Source organism: Oreochromis niloticus, unplaced genomic scaffold (genome assembly GCF_001858045.2).
Source record: "Oreochromis niloticus isolate F11D_XX unplaced genomic scaffold, O_niloticus_UMD_NMBU tig00001339_pilon, whole genome shotgun sequence".
Classification (NCBI taxonomy): Eukaryota; Metazoa; Chordata; class Actinopteri; order Cichliformes; family Cichlidae; genus Oreochromis; species Oreochromis niloticus.
In genome coordinates this window covers 29,915-49,325 of record NW_020327363.1, presented here as the reverse complement: position 1 = coordinate 49,325, position 19,411 = coordinate 29,915, and the positions used below count along the sequence as shown (strand labels likewise).

The window sequence follows — 19,411 nt, the reverse complement described above, 5'->3', positions numbered from 1 at the left end:
AAAGGTCACCCATTAGTTCCCTCAGGTCACATGACTGTTTTCCCTCCATCAGTTTCCAGAAATAATAAAACTCACCGACGTTAGACTGCAGTAAGAAAGTTTAGTATCGTGTGAAAATGAAGTGATTTATACAGAAGTGTTCAGATGATTTTAACAACAACAGAAGCTGCTGTGTAACCTGTAACAACAAACCCACAACACAAATGTGAGAGAGAAGAACTGTGTGAGAAAATGATTAAATACTGTAAATGTGACAGAGAGACACGAGACGTCATGTTAATAAGTAAAAACATTTAATGTGGTTCATACAGAACCAACATCACAACATCATAGCGTCAGGGTGATTATATGGATATATATGATACTGATGGAGGCAGCTGTCAATCACAGGCACTGACAGGAAGTGTGGGTGTGGCCTCAGGGCTTCCATCACAGGTCCTTCCTGCTCTGATTGGAGCTCTGAGTTCAGAGAGGGTGTTTCATCTGTTTGTCTGATCTTCTCTGAAGCTTCCTGACAGTCAGCAGCTTTGACCTTTGACCCACATGAAGCTAACATGTGACACAGAGTCAGGACGCTCTGTGGATCCATCAGAACAGCAGAAACACACTCGGGGTCATCATCATTGTAAACTTCTAATGTTAGAGAAACAGCAGCAGAACATCTGGCTGAGGTTAGTTAGCTGTTAGCTGTTAGCAGAGGAAGGCTAAAGCAAAGCTGCATCTTCATCTTAATACACACTAAATACTTCATCCTGTATATACACACAGGCTGCTCTTCATCACCAGCTCCTCCTCCTCCTCAGACTGTTTCTTCAGCAGTCAGACGTTCCTGTTCTTGGTTCATGTCCCTGAGGACACAGAGGAGAGTCAGACACTCACATGGGTCCACGGGTTTGATGCTGTGCCAGCTGATCAATATCCTACAAACAGACTGATCGGTTCTCTGATCTGTGATCGATCAGCTGGGACTAGGATGAGGATCAGAGCCAAGAATTGTTGTGTGTTGATGTGTGAGGCTGCACAAACAGCTGTGCAGCTTTTATTCTCACACAGCTGGAAACAGCTGGACACACTAAGAGCTTATCTTAGTTTTGATGGTAGACTCTATGTACATCACATTTCCATGATGCATTAGCACACAGGTTCCCAAAGCGTGGAGGGCACAGAGCCACTGCAGGGGGCGCGGTATGCATTTAAAAAAAGAAGAAGAAGAAAAGAGCGCTTGGACACTTCTAGCATAATGGACAGATTTTTGACGGGGCGCCCACACAAACGCAAAGCAGGAGATGAAGCATCGCCATATATGTTTCCAAACCAACTTCCTTCCAAGCCAAAGACTAGAAAATATGATGAAGCATATCTTACCGATACCAATGTTGAATATTATTACACAGGAAAAAAAACAACTACACGTAAAATAATTACACCGTGACGCCTCTGCCTTTCTAAATGAAGCGACAGGGGCAAAGATTTTCTTGTAAAACAAAGGGGGGCCTAGCAAAAAATGTTTGGGAACCACTGCATTAGCAGCTGTTTGGCTGAATTCTTACTGACACTGTGGACAAACAGCTGTGACACTCACCTCTGACACTGAGTCACATTGATTTCTGTAGCAGCATGTGTCCATCCTTGTTGTAGACGGTGCAGGTGTAGACTCCACTGTCAGTAGGGTGGAGGTCTTTCAGGGTCAGACTGAGGTCTTTAGTTCTCAGGGGATCTTCATCCATCTCTGTGCGACCTCTGTGACCCTGGTCTTGTTTACCCAGCTGATGTTTTCCACTCTCATACACGTGGACCTTCATGTTGTTGTGTCCACTCCACTGTGACAGCCTGAAGAAGGGCAGCAGGACAGACCCCTCCCCCTCTGGCACCTCCACTGCCTCTACTTTGTTGACTGAGAAGAAACCAGAACATGAACACAGACAGACATCAGTGAGGTTGATCCTCCATCATGTCCTCTGCTGTGTAACCAGCAGCTCTTCACCCTGTTTACAGTTTTCCTGTTTCATTTACAAGCTATTTTAGACTCAGTCTGATGGAAATCAGACAGCAGTGACCTTTGACCCAGAGCTGGCAGTCTGTGCTGGCTCCGCCCCTGCAGGAACAAAACCTGATCATGTGACCCCCTCACTGCTGTCTCAGGTGGAGGAAACAGACCGAATGTGAGTTGCTGACATTTATTCAGCCTCAGATGATGTGAGAGTTTTACTGAAGCAGGGACGATGTCAGTCTGCTCCAGGACACAGCACCAGACACCACAGGTCCAGGTAAAACACACATATTCTGTTTAATTATAGGGAAATATGTGCAACCCATTCACCCATGTTAACTTTATCATCTCCTCACTGTGCCACTGTGACACACTGTAACATGCTACAGAATTAAAGGTGGAGGTGACGGATGCTGCTTTCACTTCCCTATTGTCCCTGTTGTCTCACTCATAACTCAACTTTAAGTATACAGCGCCAATGAAGGGAAACCAATACAGGAAATATGGAAATATGGGGTTTGTATGTTTTTTGTGAGATTTGTGGGTCAGACTGAAAAGGATTGTGCAATCATATGTGTGTAATTGTGTGTGTGGGAGAGAGAGAGAGAGCTCGCTGTACTTTCCCCCTCTCCTTATAAAAGAAGCACATGTGTGTGTGTGTGAGCTGAGTGTCTTCTTTTTGCTGGTTGTTGGCTCAGTGGGGGAGCTGGAAACAGTGGGAAAAGCCGTGTCTGGGCTCCATTTGCTGAGCCACTGACAGATTTTTGTCAGTTGATGAGCACATCATAGCCAAATAATTAAGTACAAGGATACAATTGAGGAACTTTTACAGAAGCCAGAGAGTAAAACAATCTTTTAAGTTCACAATTTCAAAGTGATAAATAATCACATTCAAGTTGTTTTCTAAATGAGACCTTGTTTTATTTTTCAATAATCATATTTTCTGAAGTTATTTTCTAAGTTTGACTTTGTTTCTATTCTTTTACACAATTAAATGTTCTTAAAGTTCTAATTTCAACTAGAAATAGTTTTTAATTAAACTTTGTATTTGTCTGATAAAATAGATCTGTCTGAAGTTATTGTCTAAATTAAACTTTGTTTTTGGTTAATAAAAATTTTGAAGTTAATTCCATTTGAACTTTGTTTTGCTTTGATAAACAATTTGATATTTATGAAACAGTAAACCCTGATCTGACCTTAGTTTTTATCTGAAATGGTTAAATGTTTCTGGAAGGTGGATGCTGAACTGAACCTTGTTTCTGCCCAATAAACAATTTGATGTTTCTCAAAAGTTAAATACTAGATTCACTTGGTTTGTTTGATGAACAGTTTGGTGTTTCTGAAGATGAATATTAAATTAACTCTCATTTATTGTTGTTATCAGCTGGTAATTATAGAACTAAGCTGGTAATTGTATATGTTTGTTTTTGTATCTTAACCTTTCTTTTGAAGTTGTCATCACTCATTTTCAGTTAATCCCTACAGAGTTCACTGCTGATTGAATTTGTCTTCTGAAAGTTCCTTTAAATTGTTTTCTGATTATCAGTTTGTAGCTGCAGAACTAACTGATATCTGTTTGTTTATTTTGCACTCTGATTCCTCTATTGATTTGCTATTTATTGGTATTAACTGATAACTACAAAGTTAACTGCTAACTGGTTTATGTTTTGAGTTTCCTTTAAATTGATTTCTGATAGCAGTCAGTAGCTACAGAATTGACTGTTTGTTTTTTTCATTTTTCATCCTGATTCCCTTATTGATTTGTTCTCAGTTGTCATCCATTGAAAACCTATAGAGGTACCTGCTAACTGGATTTGTATTTTGAATTCCTTGTAAGTGTTTTGGGATCAGCTGACAGCTATAGCATCAACTGGTATCTGTCTTGTGTTTATTTTGCATTTTTGACCCCTCTATTGGTTTGTTATCAGTTCTTATCAGTTAAAACTTATAAAATCAATTGTTTGTCTTCCTTTCTGCATTTGGATTATTGTAATTGATTTTGTTATCAGTGGCATCAGTTAATACCTATAATACCTCCTAACTGGCCTTGTATTCTGAATTTTCAGGTCTAACTGGTATTTGTTTTATGTTCATTTTTGCATTCAGATTCTTTTATTGGTTTTGTTATCAGGTGTGATCAGTTAACAGCCATAGTGTTTACTGCCAGTTACTTTTCTTTTTAAGTTTGAGCTGATTTCTGATATTGGTAAACAGCTATAGAATTAGTGGGTATTTTTATACATTTGTCTCTGGACGTTGATCATTATAAATCAATCTTGCCATCAGTTGTAATCAATTGAAAGCTATAGAGTTAACTGCTAATTGGTTCTGTGTTCTAACCCCCCTAAATTGATCTCTGATATTAGGAAACAGCTACAACCGGTTTGTTTTTGTGTCTGTGTAAAGGACATCGATCGATTTAATTAATTTTGTCATCAGTCAGTAATCAACTGACCGCTATAGAATTAACTGTATTTGTTTCTGATCTTTCCATTTGATCTTAAGGCTGGTTTCTCTTATCAGTTGATGATGGTTGAAATGCTCTTAGGGTCAACTGCTATTTGTTCATGTATGTGATCATGCATTTTGATTTTGAATTAAGTTAGTAGTTTACACTCTTAGGGTTAGCTGCTAGCTGTTTCTGATTTCTGCATTTTATTTTGAGACTGAATTCTCTTATTGGTTGGTGGGAGCTGACACTCTTAGGACTATTCTGTTATTGGTTGATGATGGTTAAACACTCTTAGGCTTCACTGCCATTTACTCTACATCTGCTCTTGTATCTTGATGTTTTAGGATACAAGAGCAGATGTAGATCTTGAGGTTAATTTCTGTCATCAGTTGATGAGCTATTAATGATCTTGGGGTTAGTTGTTTTGCTTTGCATTAGACTGTAGGTGTGGGTTGTTGTTGTTGTGTTTTTTAATCATTTACCAGCAGGATTGAACAGCTATGATTTTGCTTGCTTTAAATTAGAATCATTGAGTTTGCAGTTTTATTTCAGAATTATTCCTTGTTAAAATTGAAATCTGCGGTTTCAGAAAAAGAAAAAGCATTGTGTAACCCATGGTTATTTTATTGACAATTGTATTGTATTTTTATTCTAATTTTAAGTGTTACTGTTTTGTTAAGTGCTGAGTTTTCCCATGTACCGTGAATGCACCATAGCGCTGTGCGTGGTGACTTTCTTTCACTGCATCCTCCTGCACGGACCTAGATGCGCAAAGCTGTGTGGAGATTCAGTCCTATAACGTGTTGCGGTACGGAATTAATGTTTTCTTTGAAGAATATCCTGGTGAGTCTCACAGTTGTAGATTAAGTTGTGATTCACAGTCCAGTTTCTGAGTATGAAACCAGTCAGGATACTATGTTTGTCGAAGATGTGATGTTTGTCTTAGCGCCTGCTAACGATTCCTTAGCTCCCTTAGCTGTGTTAGCCTGTGGAAAGTATGCTAGCGTACCCACATGTGCTCCCTGGGCTAATGCGCTTACATGTGAAGTTTTAGCTAACACACCACGTGAGACACTTTTCATGCTTCATGATTTGCAGTTAAATGCATTTTTGTCGTTGATAAATTGTTATTGGCCAATAAGAACTGTATAGATGTGTGATGTGTGGAAAAAAAGGGATAACACTAGAGAGATATATGTTTTATTTTACAAGTGAAGTGATTGCCCTGCACGTCGTGTGCAGGCTGTTTTTTTTGTGGTAGAAATCTGCTACAAGGACCGAGCGGTGCCATCTAAGGACTGGATGCCACTGGAGGTGCCTAGGAAGGACATTCTCAATCTGAAGGCCACCTGTTTCCTTGGAGGGTGGTAGGATACAACGATTTGCAATTTCTTTTTAAGGATTAACGTTTTTTTTACTGAGATCTCAGGACGCTTTAAGTTGTTACTTTTTCTTTTTGGGTCAGATCTGATTCCACTTAGCACAAAAAACTGATGCATCTAAAAGCAAAACTGTGACTAAAGACAATTAACACTTACTAAGAACACCGAATACAAAGTGCACTGAACTGAAATGGACAGCCTACCTAATACATTTATGAACACTTTAAGTGATATATTGTACATTGTTGAGATTTACATGTTTGAAATGATTTAAATGTTTTGTTCATGTCTATGTTTGGACCATTTAAATGTTGAATACACTCAAATCACTTTTTTCCTTTAAGTTGTTGTCAGTGTCTCATTCTGAGTGGAGGGTTGTTTTTTCTCCTTTATTGAGTTACCACTGCCAGTCTCCTTACGATCCTAACTGAACCCAACAAGAGTAGATTCTGAAATATTGTTTTTCTTGACTTTGGATGACAGATTACTGTGGATTTAACAGGTTTTCTTGACTACTCAGTTAAAAAGGGGTGACAATTGCGCTGATCGTTTCGAAAATAGAGGTTGATCGTGTAAACCTCAGTAATTAGAAAAGTTGAATTTATTTTCGGTCCTAAACAATAAAAGGAAACTTAATAATAATTAGAGCTGGGAGTAAGGGAGTCCTTATTCCTAGAAGAAAACAAAAACAGGTAAAACAAACATTAAGACTTATCAGGAAAAGGGATAGAAAATTTGACATAAATTAAACAATAACAATGAGAATTTTTTTTTTCCTTTTTTTTTAAAGCGCAATGGCGGACATTGCCATTTCACCGGGAATAGAGAATTTGGGTCAGTTGGAGAAATATGTTATGGATGCTGGATGGTGTAGAAGATAAGAAAGCAAGATCTACGATGGAGAAGAAATTGAACAAGAGATGGGATCAGTGGAAAAAGGAAGGCTATATATCATCTTGTCTTGGGGGGCCACTACCCAGCAGTCCAACCATATTCCAAATAGAAAAACAAGCTAGTGACGAATATGAGCATCCACACTCAGAATGGAAGAAGGAAGGAGGGAAATCAGGAGGCTCCAAAAGGAAGGAGATGGACAAAAACGAGAGAAAACCATAAATATGTGCTACTGGATGCTAAGAGGAAAAGGAAGACGAGTAAGAGTCAAAACTCCAGACTACAATTTACAAAGTGAAGATCAAAAATTACAAACATCATCACTAAGAACTGGGCTGCCCACTACCACACCTGGAGCTCCTACTGTGTTTAAACTGAACTACCGACTGTTTGAGTTTGCCTGAATCTGACAGCACACCTGGGGACATCGGTCATCCAGGGAACTTGAATTCAGTGATGTTGGACATCACACCTGAGGGAAAACGTGACACAGAGAGAGAAAAACAACAAGGTGCTGGTGAACAGAGTGTGAAGGAGAAGGTATCGAGAGATTGGTCGAACATGACCACCAGGGAGGATCTAGCCAAGCAAACTCAAACGGAACAGATGTCAGGCAACAAAAGCACTTGGATGCTGGGGCCCTGGTCTGAAGGAGATGCCCCCTGTTCTTCCTATAATCCCCTCCAAAACCGCTGCCTTCCAACAGACAAGCTACAGAGAGATTCCACACCAATTCCTCCAATAACAACTCGGGAGATTCCAGGAGGAGAACAGCAAACTGGAAGAAAGGAGAGGATGAGTGACTCAGATCCTGAGAATCAGTAAGACACAGGCCAGGAAAACTGAGAGATGTCATCAGTCCAAGGAAAAATTAAACCAGACCAAACAAATAAGAAAAGACAAAGACTGGCTTGCTGAATGCTGAAATAGTGCATGAAACACATGTTTCATCAGCAACATCAAGGAACCTCAAGGATGAAAATGACACAGAGGATGAAACTGATTATCGAGAAATACTCTGCATCTATCAACAGAGGCAGCTGTGTCTACCAGACCAGACTGGGGGCAAGAAAACAACATCAACAACTTGCTATGCCAGTTCACATGATAACAAAAGAAGAACCAGTCTTTCTCAAAGATATAGAAGAACTGGTGAAAACATTTCTACCTTTATCTGCTGGAGCATCAGCATGGATTTCGACTTTTGAAGACAACACAGCAGGACAGACACTTGCCATTGGAGAAATTCGTGCCTTGCTTTTCCGAACAGGAGTACACAGGGCATGGAGACTCTTGGAAGGAATTTGGATTGGATCTGAAACCTGTAATAGTGATCACTTTGATACCTTATAAAACGCCCTGTGGGAATATATGAGACCCTGTACTCAGGAATGAAAGAACTAAGGGCACTTAAAGGATTGAAGTTGGAAGCCAATGAGTCCTTGACTGAACATCTGGAACGAGTAGCCAAGATCTGGGGACATCACACAGGAACGCGACATGAGAGGAGTGAGGCAACCGTACACTTGGGTCTGCCAAGATCTGTGCAAGACTCTCTTGATGGAGTGGTTGGATTGAGTGTTGTGACGGATTCATTGTGGAGAGAACATTATGTCAGGAGACAGAGAGAAATAAGAGCGAAAGGCAAAACAACAAACCAAAGGCTTCTTAAGCATTAGAAGGAAGCAAAGGATTCGGAGATCAACAACAACAAAGTTGAAGCCAAACAAATGGAGGCTGTGTTTGCTGACTTAAAAGCAGAAATGCAACAAGCTGTGGTTGCTGCGTTGGCTACACAAACACAGCCTGAGCATGAACCACAGCTACGAAGACAACAACCAGTCCAGGCCCAAGATCTGGATCAGTGTGGAATGCTGGAAGAGGACGCTTTAGAGGGGAACACCAGCCAGAAGTGTATGAAAGACAACAAAGAAGGCCTCAATTGGACAGAGTCCTTTGCTTTGCCTGTGGAATGAGAGGACATTGGAGAAGTGAGTGCCCAAACCAACATCCACAGCAGATGAGGGCCCAGAGACCAATATCTGGACCAAAGGTCCAGCACCAAACTACAGAAAAATGCTCCAGCCTAGACGGAGAGGTGGTCCACAAGATCTGGACCAAAACCCATGCTGATGGGGCATATGGAATATGTGCATGTTCGATTACAACACCTATAACAGAGCCAATGGAGACCTGCACAATCGAGGGTGAGAAGATGTACTTAATGGCTGATGCCGAAGCAATAATTTAATCACTGAACATTTTAACCACTGCCAAGAGACACTCTACAGCTGAACTGACTTGGACAATGAAAGGAGTGGTGTTTTGAGACCAAACAGGCATTGGCACAAGCAGTGGCCTACCTCACCAGACTTTCATCGATGTTTCTGAAAAAGACAGAATTGTAAATGCTGTTCTTTTTTCAGATAAAGGAGGGAGAAAGAAGAAGATTGGACAACATGGAAAATTGATAAGAAAAATCATCAAAAGCCATCAAAGATCATTAAAAATCAACATAAACCATCAACTGGAGGCATTTTTTCAAGCTCAAATGCATCCACTTTGACACCAGCAAGAAAGATAAAGATCTACAGCATGCATATCACCCATGGCACTCAAGTAATCAACATTTTGTTCTTATTAAATGTACTATATAAATAAAAAATAAAGTAAAAAGTAAAACTTACGCACAGATAATGGGTTTTCTATAAATCTTTGGGTCAGGGAGCCCGGACAAGATATTCTGGTCCGAGACTTTTGTCTCACTATATAATGTTGTACAGCCCGTTTGATGGTTATCCTTTTTGTGAACGTGCTGCTGGTTCACACAGAGGTCCACAGCACTGTGTAAACTTGTAATTTCAAATGCCAAAGCAAATTAAATCTTTTTAAATGACAGACCTTTCTCCTGAAATTCCCTCTGAAACACTTTGAACACGACACCAACCTTATAAACACTACATTTGCACAATGACCGAAACCAGCCCACAGATTGAACAATGTGCTGGGAGGTGAAAAATGTGAGTCATGGAAAAAAAATCTATTTTGGCCCCTACATCATGAACTATGACATTTATGGGGATACTGACCAGTTCAATTCCCACTAAATGACACTTAAGGCACTGCAGGTTCAAACATGAATCTAAATGAAGGGAGAGAAACATCACCCCTGACCTTTCACCTTCACACGGCCTGCTTTTCCTGACCTGACTCAATGATGCTGTGAATGAAAGGCTTCCTGTTAGCAGGATGCTAACATTGCTACTCTAATATGAGACTCTGCGTGTGCCACAGTTATGCGTTTCATACACTCAGTGAAACTCCACACACGCAGAACAAAGTAGAATCTGACTTTCACTGATTTCCTCAACAATGAACTCTCAGTGAATGAACTAACAATGAACTAACAGGACATAATTTATACAACAAGTGAAAATGTATCTTCTCCATCAGGTTTTACTATTACTGTTATTATCTGTTAGTATTTGATCAGGTTTTCATTTCAGTGTCAGTTTACAGATGAAGGTGAAGGAAACACTGCTATTGGACACAAACACAAATCCGCACTTCAAACATTTAGGACGACCTCATCATTTATTCATTACTCTTTTTAAATCATCAGTTTAGCTTCTCTGTGACCTGTGATGTGTTACACTCACCTCTGACACTGAGTATCACTGATTTCTGTAGCAGCTTGTGTCCATCCTTGTTGTAGACGGTGCAGGTGTAGACTCCACTGTCAGTGAGGTGGAGGTCTTTCAGAGTCAGACTGAAGTCTCCAGTTCTCAGTGGATCTTCATCCATCTCTGTGCGACCTCTGTAACCCTGGTCCTGTTTGACAGGCTGATTATTTCCACTCTCATACACGTGGACCTTCATTTGTTTGGGTTCAGTGAGTGTCCACTCCACTGTGACGTTCTCAGGAAGGTCAGCTGTGGTCTTAAAGGGCAGCACGACAGACTTCTCCCCCTGTGGCACCTCCACCACCTCTGGCTGCTGAGCTGAGAGGAGAATGTGGGAATTATATCATTTTTATATCATGTTTGTTCTTCTGTATCCTTTTTATTAAGCTTTGAGTAGTGGCATTTGATTAAACATTTATTCAATTTTATTTATTCAATTTATTAAACATATATATATATATATATATATATATATATATATATATATATATATATATATATATATATATATATATATATATATATATATATATCCTTTTTATTAAGCTTTGAGTAGTGGCATTTGATTAAACATTTATTCAATTTATTAAACATATAGTTTCAATCATGTTATTACTAGTGTTGGTCAAGTTACTTGAAAAAAGTAATCAGTAACTAATTACTGATTACTTCCCCCAAAAAGTAATCCGTTACTTTACTGATTACTTATTTTCAAAAGTAAAACACGATTTACAACCTGAATAGGTAATAAAGCGATAGATCTTTCAGCCCAATTCTACTTTTTCTGCATAATCCATCATACAAAATGTAATCAAATGGAAAAGTCTCTTTTTAAAACTTTAAACTTTTAATCTTTTAACTTTATGCATCAAGCAAAAACTTAATTATATGCAACATTCTCTGACTGGAAGAAATTTGTTTAACATTTAAACCTATTTTCTGCACATTCCAGCACATAAAATAAAATATTTTTTTGTGTTTACACTCACTCTTTCAAATAGATGCAAGTAAAACACAGCAGAAAATAAATAAAATCAAAGACTCAGCGGTCCTGTTGCTCTATTTTCACCTATAAAGCAGGAGTGCGGTAGGCGGAGGTTTACCCTGGTGCAGGTGTGCCACAGCGGTCAGTGGAAGAATCCGCGAGTTTCTCTGTGAATTTCCCATTACAGGAAGTTTAGGGGGTTTTTTCGCTGTAAAAAGAAGTTTTCTTCCCACGCACAGCGGACACTAATGTTTTTGTGACTTTTTATGGAATCAAACTCAAAGTAAGGTCAGTACTTCCACGCTTTAAACGCTGCACGCTCATACTCTCTCCCGCACTTGATATATTATCCATTGTTGATCTGCACACAGCTGTTGCCACGAACGTCGCACTCGCTTACGTCACTGTCATGAGACACTCTCTCAAAAAATCACGGTTTTAGTAACGCAGTAACGCAGCGTTCCGACGTGAAAGTAACGGTAATCTAATTACCGTTTTTGCAATAGTAATCCCTTACATTACTCGTTACTTGAAAAAAGTAATCAGATTACAGTAACTCGTTACTGCCCATCTCTGGTTATTACACATATTGCAAAATGTGCTTAGAAAAGTTGGCATTCTGTCTGTTAAGAGGTTACAAGCTTTATCTGGTAAGGTGAAAGGTGAGACAGAGCGCAGTCAGGCCGAGGCACGCTCGCCTGCATACACAGACATTATATAGACTCATTTCTAGGTAAGAGTTAAGACATATTTTGCTTGTAACTCCATTTTGTGGCTGCATAAGCAACAGTTTTTTATAGAACGTGCTTCTGATGTTCCACAGATAAGCAAGAAGAAGAAGATCAACAGGAAGCACCTGGCGTGGAGATGAAGAAAATATCTTTTTGAGTGTGTGTCAAAGGTTGTCAACAGAAGAGCTGTGGTTATTGTAACTTATGCATGTTATGTATCTGCTTAACGCAGGAAGGGGTGTGATACCCTGACATGTAAAACATTCTAAGTCTGCTTTCTTGTGGGGATTTATGCTGAGGATTGGGACGGTATTTCTTCCCACACGTGTGTTTAATAAAATCATTGTTTTGATGCACTTCACTCAAAAAAATAACTCTTTGAATGAATATAAAAAAAATCATGGAAAGAATTTCCACGTAATTAAATTGCTTTATTTTAGCATTATCCAATTCTGTTATTTCAACTTGATTAATTAATGATGAATCAACTGTTTTACTACAGTTGAGTCCAACTTAATTTAATTGAGTTGATCCAAAATGCTTAATGGTGATAGAAAGCCATTTATTAATGTGGAAATCAGTTCCATGATTATTTTAAGTTTATTTAAAGAGTTATTTTTTGGAGTGTTAAACAAAGTGTGAAAACAGTCTAGAGTGTGGTTAACATAAAATGTTAATGGATTTATAATTACTTGCACTCCTCTTATCTTTACCAGGGTTGCAGTGATCCCAGATGTGATAGGGTGAGAGTACTGGACAGGTCACCAGTCTATCACAGAGAGACAGACAACCATTTGCACTCATGTTCACAGATATTTTAGAAACACCAATTAATCTAACCCTAATTACTGCATGACTTTAACTGTGGCAGGAAACCAGAGTACCCAGAGAGAACCCACTGCAAACTTGGCCAGATTGCAGGTTTGAACCCAAGACCTTCTTGCTGCGAGGCAACAGTGCTAACCACTGTGCCACTGAGACTTCAAAAAAATAGGGAAACTATGATTAGGTAAGCTAGGTCTTATAAAGTAATTTCCGGTGCACTAGCAAATCATGGCCTGGCCACTGTTGCATTTTCCTTACCCCTTGTGTCACATGGGTCCATCTTATCCCAGATAGCAAATATTCATTGAAACAATGTTAAATCAATATCAGGCAATTCCACTGAATCAACATTGAAATCTGAAATTGAATTTACATCACTTTTGGACCCTCCGTTAATATTAAAACAATTTCAGAATTTGATATTGAATCATTGTTTATTTCTTAGCAAAAACAATTTCAAGTACAAAGTCATGGAAAGACAAAATTACATATACTCACGACTTTTTTTTAAGTCTTTGTAAACTTACACTATTGGATAGAAAAAAATACTTTACATAATATTACATAATATTTGAGTTATTTCAAATTTTTGAACCACAATATGTTTTGATATCACTGTATGCATGTACCATACAAATGTATAAAAGGGAAGAACATACATTGCTGAAATTGAAAATCATTATTTTGAAAAAGAAGTTTTACTTAGGCTGTCTTTTAAGATACAGTAGCTTGCAAAAGTATTCGGCCCCCTTGAACTTTTCCACATTTTGTCACATTACAGCCACAAACATGAATCAATTTTATTGGAATTCCACGTGAAAGACCAACACAAAGTGGTGTACACGTGAGAAGTGGAACGAAAATCATACATGATTCCAAACATTTTATACAAATAACTGCAAAGTGGGGTGTGCGTAATATAGGGCTGCCACAAACGATTATTTTGATAGTCGACTAGTCACCGATTATTTTTGCGATTAGTCGACTAATCAGATCATGCATCCATTGGACGTAAAATGTACACCTGAAAATATGTTAAACGTTTATTTTGTGACCCAGAAAGAATAATAATTGTAATATTAAAACTAACTAGCTGCCGCCATTGTTGACAACTGCGCTGGGCCGCGCTATGAATTCTGGAACACAGTTTCTTCTTCTTCGGGGTTTAACGGCAGCTGGCATCCTTGTACATGCAGTGCTGCCATCTTCTGTTTCAGTCCGTTATTACACTCTTAAATACTACTACTTATTCCTGCGTCTTTTGGGATCTTACAAAGCTTCAAACGACGCGTCGACTATTAAATTAGTCGTCGACGATTTTAATAGTCGACGTAATCGTGACTAGTCGACTAATCGTGGCAGCCCTAGCGTAATACAAAGAATACCCCTAACCCCCCTCTTCATGCTAGACAGATTTGTTACAGACCTCCTAGGATGAGACATTCTTTCAATCTACAAATGATTATATACTTCTAAGCATATATAAATATATATTTCTAGGCATAAATGACAATCCAACAATACAAATCTAACAGTTATTATCAGTTAGGTGTAGATGGACTTGTGAAGCAACTACTTTTCAAGAATTTTTGAGAGAAATGGTAGATTGGAGATAGGACGAAAATTGTTAAAGTTGTTGGGATCTAGACCTGTTTTTTTTTTTTTTTCAGGATTAGGGTGATGGTGGCAACTTTGAAGGCGTCAGGAACAGTTCCAGCAGTGAGTGAAGAGTGAATAATAGCAGATATGAGGGGAAGGAGAGGGGGTAGACAGGCTTTGACAAGGACTGTGGGAATAGGATCAAGCTGGCAGGTAGAAGGCTTTGATTTGTGGATGAGATCAGCGATATCAGTTAGAGATGGAAGTTGAAAAACTGAAAGGAAGTTAAAAGGGGGTTGAATTAAGACGGAGGAGCTACATTGAGCAGAATTAGAGAGTCGCAGAAGTTAGATGAATAGATATGAGCGGGCAGAGAATCAGGTGGCCTGTAAAAGGAGTTGAATAATGAGAATAGGGTCTTGGTGGAGTCCTCCCTTGAACAGATAATGTTAGAGTAATAGGCAGATTTAGTTTGATTGATACATTCCTGATAAAACAGAACATGATTGTTAAACATTTCCTTATGAATAGTGAGGCTGGTTTTCTTATAGAGACGTTCAAGCCATCGGCCTTTAGCTTTCAATAGTCGGAGTTCGGGGGTGTACCAGGGTGCTGAGCGAGAGAAGGATACAGGTCTGTTTTTTTGTGGAGCAAGAGAATTCAAAATAGTACTGAGGCTATGATTATAATAAAATACCAGATCATCTTTTTGATTTGATTGATTTTATTGATTAGCATTCAAATATCTCAGTGAATATAGAATACAGAATAAAGATTACTACAAAGCAAAAAAGCACGAGACAAGGATAATCAAAAGGTATTGGCTGAAGCATTTGCTTATTACGCCAACCCTTTTAACAAAAAATCTTTTGCATGCAGCTCCTGTACACAGGGCTCGAAGCAAAGAATAAAACAAAGCAAAGCAAAAACAAACAAACAAACAAACAAAAAAACTTTCCACCTTAGATAACTACATCAAAGCAAAACAATCAAGAGTTTCAGAATTATTATTTTTGCTCTTTTCATTCTTGATTAATATATTTTTCTAATACTCTATTTTTAAACATGTTTTTAAACAAGGAAAATGAACTACACCTTTTTAAATCACTGTCATAACTATTCCACAGGTTAACTCCTCTAACAGAAACACATCTCTGCTTTATGTTTGTCCTTATCTTGTTTTTTTTAAAGACATCTGTTCCCCTTAAGTCATATGGACTCTCTCTGACTTTGAACAGCTTCTGAGTACTGTGGCAAAGCAAGTTATTTTGTGCTTTATACATTATCTGTGCCATTTTATATTCGACCAAATCATAAAATTTTAGGGTATTCAGATTAATAAAAAAAATGTTAGTTGGTTCTATATAGTTTGATTGATTTATAATTCTTATAGCTCTTTTTTGTAACTTGAAAATAGGAAGAGTATTTGTTTTATATGCATTACCCCATATCTCCAGACAATAAGTCACATATGGAAGCAACAGAGAACAATAAAGTGTGTATAATGATTTTTTTGTTCAGGACATGCTTTGTTTTGTAGAGAATAGCAATGGTTTTTGACATTTTTGTTGTCACATGATTTATATGAGACTTCCAGCTCAGCTTATCATCAATTATCACTCCAAGAAATTTATTTTCATACACTCTTTCAATTTCAATTCCATTAACCCTGATTTTAGATACATTTACCATTTGTCTAGTGCCAAAAATAATCAATTTTGTTTTCTTTATATTTAATGATAACTTATTTACATCAAACCAGTTTTTTAATATATTTAACTCCTTTTCCGCTGTAGTCAGAAGCTGTTCTAGGTCTTTACCTGAGCAATACAGAGTGGTATCATCAGCAAACAATACACATTTTAACAGTTTGGAAACACTACATATGTCATTTAGATATAATATAAATAATTTAGGGCCCAGCACAGAGCCCTGAGGAACACCACAAGTTACCTTCAACTGATTAGATTTTACATTATTGATTTCAACATATTGATATCTGTCATCCAGGTAACTTTTCATCCACTTATATGCTATCCCTCTTATGCCATATCTCTCTAGTTTATTCATTAATATAGAATGATCAATTGTATCAAACGCCTTTTGTAAGTCTATAAAAACACCAACAGTATATTCCTTATTATCTATTGCATTAGATATCCCTTCTACAAGTTCCATCACTGCCATCAAAGTGGACCTTTTCATTCTAAAGCCATATTGGTTATCACTTAGGAGATTATGCTTCTCCATATATTTATCAAGTCTATTAACAAATAACTTTTCTAAAATTTTTGAGAACTGTGGGAGTAGTGATATTGGCCTGTAATTGGTAAACTGACATCTCTCTCCGTTTTTATGGATTGGAATAACTTTTGCTATTTTCATTTGTGAGGGAAACACACCAGTTCGAAAGGACAGATTACAAATGTATGCGAAAGGTTGCACTATATATTCTATAATACTCTTAACTAATGTGAGATTATTCGGTTATCATATGTTACCTTATATATGTAATCAAAGTAGTTGAATTATGATACTGCTGTAGATCATATTATACCCCTTAATATAGAGTGTGTGATCAGTATGTAGTTTTAGTTTGCATTATACTTCTGACTTAAAAGAGTGTGAAAATCATTAGATCTATTGGATTGACCTGTATTATTCGACACTGTTGAATGTGTTACACTGTTTCTTGACATTTCATACTGCTGAATCATGAAGAGAATGTTGTGTGCAGAAGACCTTGTGCTGATAATAGAAGAGACAGACCACATTCCATACCCCCACCTTACAGAGAGCAGAGAAAGAAGGAGCCGAGGTCATAACTTAGGCGCCGTGTGAGAGAAAGAATGTGAATGTTTAGGCTTTTTATGACTAGGTGGGGGCTACTAGAGGCTATAAGAAGCTGAGTAACCCGTCAGACTTGCTGTGACCCTCTGAAGGCAGGTCTCCCCATCATGATGGTTCTTATGCTGTCAAGGGTTGAATTGTATGGAAATAAATAATTGTTAATTGAGCATTTATACACCGAGTATTGTCCTTCCTTCAGCCCAAAGATTAAAAGAATTGGGAGATTTTAACAACTTGGTGCCGTGACCCGGATCTTTGGTGTGCTGAGGAGGTGCAGATTTGGCCTGTGGTGAGATCGTGGGGCGAGGCGAACAGAGGGCCGGCCTAAACAAAAAGGTAAGCACAGCCTGTTGTATTATAAATACCAAATGTGCATATTGGGCTTTCCAAATTAATCTGTTCGCTGAGTTACACGTATTTTCACATTAAATTTGTCGGTGCCTGGTTTTTGGCGCAAGATACTAACAACATAAGTTGAGGCTGAATTCCAGTGTGTCAGATAAACTGCTTCTACCAAGATACTAATTACATACTACGTTGAGCCTAGTTGCAGCCCACTTTACCTTCCACATTTAACTTTGTCTAAGACTGGCTTCTGTAGCAATAAGATATTAGAATCTCTTTCGTTGATGCGGCCATAAGTCCAGTACATTGAATAGAGGTTTTGAAGTTGGTTTATGGTGTCGGTTGAGCCCCCGTTGATGCAGCCATAAAATTAGTATAAAATTAAGGTTAAGCAGATGCTGGCTTGCGGTGCGGTTGAGCGCCAGTAACGCGTCCGTAGGTTGTGGTTTATGATGCGGCCGTGTTCTGGTGATGCGGCCGTAAGTGCAGCATGAGTGGTAGCTGGTTTCAGCACATTGAATAGAGGTTTGACAGTGGTTTATGGTGCGGTTGTGCCTCGGGGACGTGTGCATCACTTCTGTTTTACGATGCGATTGTGCCCCGTTGATGCGGCCATAAGTGCAGTGAAAGGGGCACCTGGTGTATGGTGCGGTTGTGCTTCGGAATAGTTCTAACAGTTGAGCTCAGAGGTTTCTGTGCAAGCTTCCGCTGGTGAGAGGCGCTCTCTGTGTGTCTTACTGCTGGTGAAACGCGCTGTGTGTGTGAAGCGCGCTCTGGGTGTGTTTCTGGGTGTGAAGCATGAACACAGTGACAGTGACGGTTGATGTGTGAATAGGAGGACACTAGAGCAAAGACATTTTAGGATCAAAGGTTGATGTCTAGTGTACCTGTGGAAATTAATTTTGTTCATGGTGTGGCAACCCCAGTCTGTGGATGCACAGGCCGGTCCAGCGTCGTCTGGGTGCCGAGGTGGTGACTTGGGAACTGAGGACTCCCACATAGCTACAGAATAACACTGGAACGGCCGTGTAATCACGGGTTCACATTTATTCTGGACTAGAACAAGACACATTTTGCGATCAAAGTTTGAGTTCTAGAGTAGTCGAAAAAAAGAAAGGTTGAATTCCTCGATTCAGTGGTTAAAATTGTTGTGTGCCTGTCCCCTGACGAGTGTGAAATTAAATAAAGAGGGAATTTGGAGCCACATAGAGATAGACGGGCATAATTGGGTGTATTACTCTGGTGTAATAAAAATAAAAATAAAAAAGAGAGAGAGTAAGAGGTATGTAGTGGAGAATTATTGAGAAGCAGAGAGAGGAATGTGTTGGGAGACTGTCGTGCAGTTTGCGCTGTCAAGGTGGGCGTGTTGCCTGCTTATCTGTTTAACAGTGATGAAAATGATATTAAATAAATCTCTTAGTGTGTTAATACAAGTGGCTACGGACCTGGACCAATTGCCCCCACAAGCACAGCGGCCGAAGCAAAATTATAAGTAATGGGAACCACACCCAGCAAGAATCAGCCGCTGTGAAACAGACAGCAGCGAGGAGAGAATTAGAGGAGAAATGAAGGTTTTAAGAGCACATGAAATTGGGTTGAATTTTGGGGCCAACGGACTTGTGGAAGTTGGGAAGGCGTCCGGAGCATTACAACAAGAGGTGAAACAAAAACACAC

The 19,411-nt window shown here is 38.8% G+C and overlaps 1 protein-coding gene and 1 long non-coding RNA gene across 2 annotated transcripts; one reads left to right on the top strand and one right to left on the bottom strand.

Annotated features, from left to right (window-relative positions):
- Positions 1-276: 276 nt before the first annotated feature.
- On the bottom strand, positions 277-10,767 carry LOC112844756 (butyrophilin-like protein 8). Its single transcript, XM_025904380.1, has 3 exons — positions 10,378-10,767; positions 1,583-1,894; positions 277-848 (listed from the first exon to the last, which is right to left on the bottom strand). The coding sequence occupies exons 1-2, from the start codon at positions 10,595-10,597 to the stop codon at positions 1,596-1,598; spliced, it is 519 nt and encodes a 172-aa protein (XP_025760165.1). The 5' UTR covers positions 10,598-10,767; the 3' UTR covers positions 277-848; positions 1,583-1,595.
- LOC102077554 (uncharacterized) lies at positions 3,618-6,167 on the top strand. Its single transcript, XR_268071.4, has 2 exons — positions 3,618-5,285; positions 5,685-6,167. It is a non-coding gene; the product is annotated as an uncharacterized LOC102077554 (long non-coding RNA).
- Positions 10,768-19,411: the final 8,644 nt, after the last annotated feature.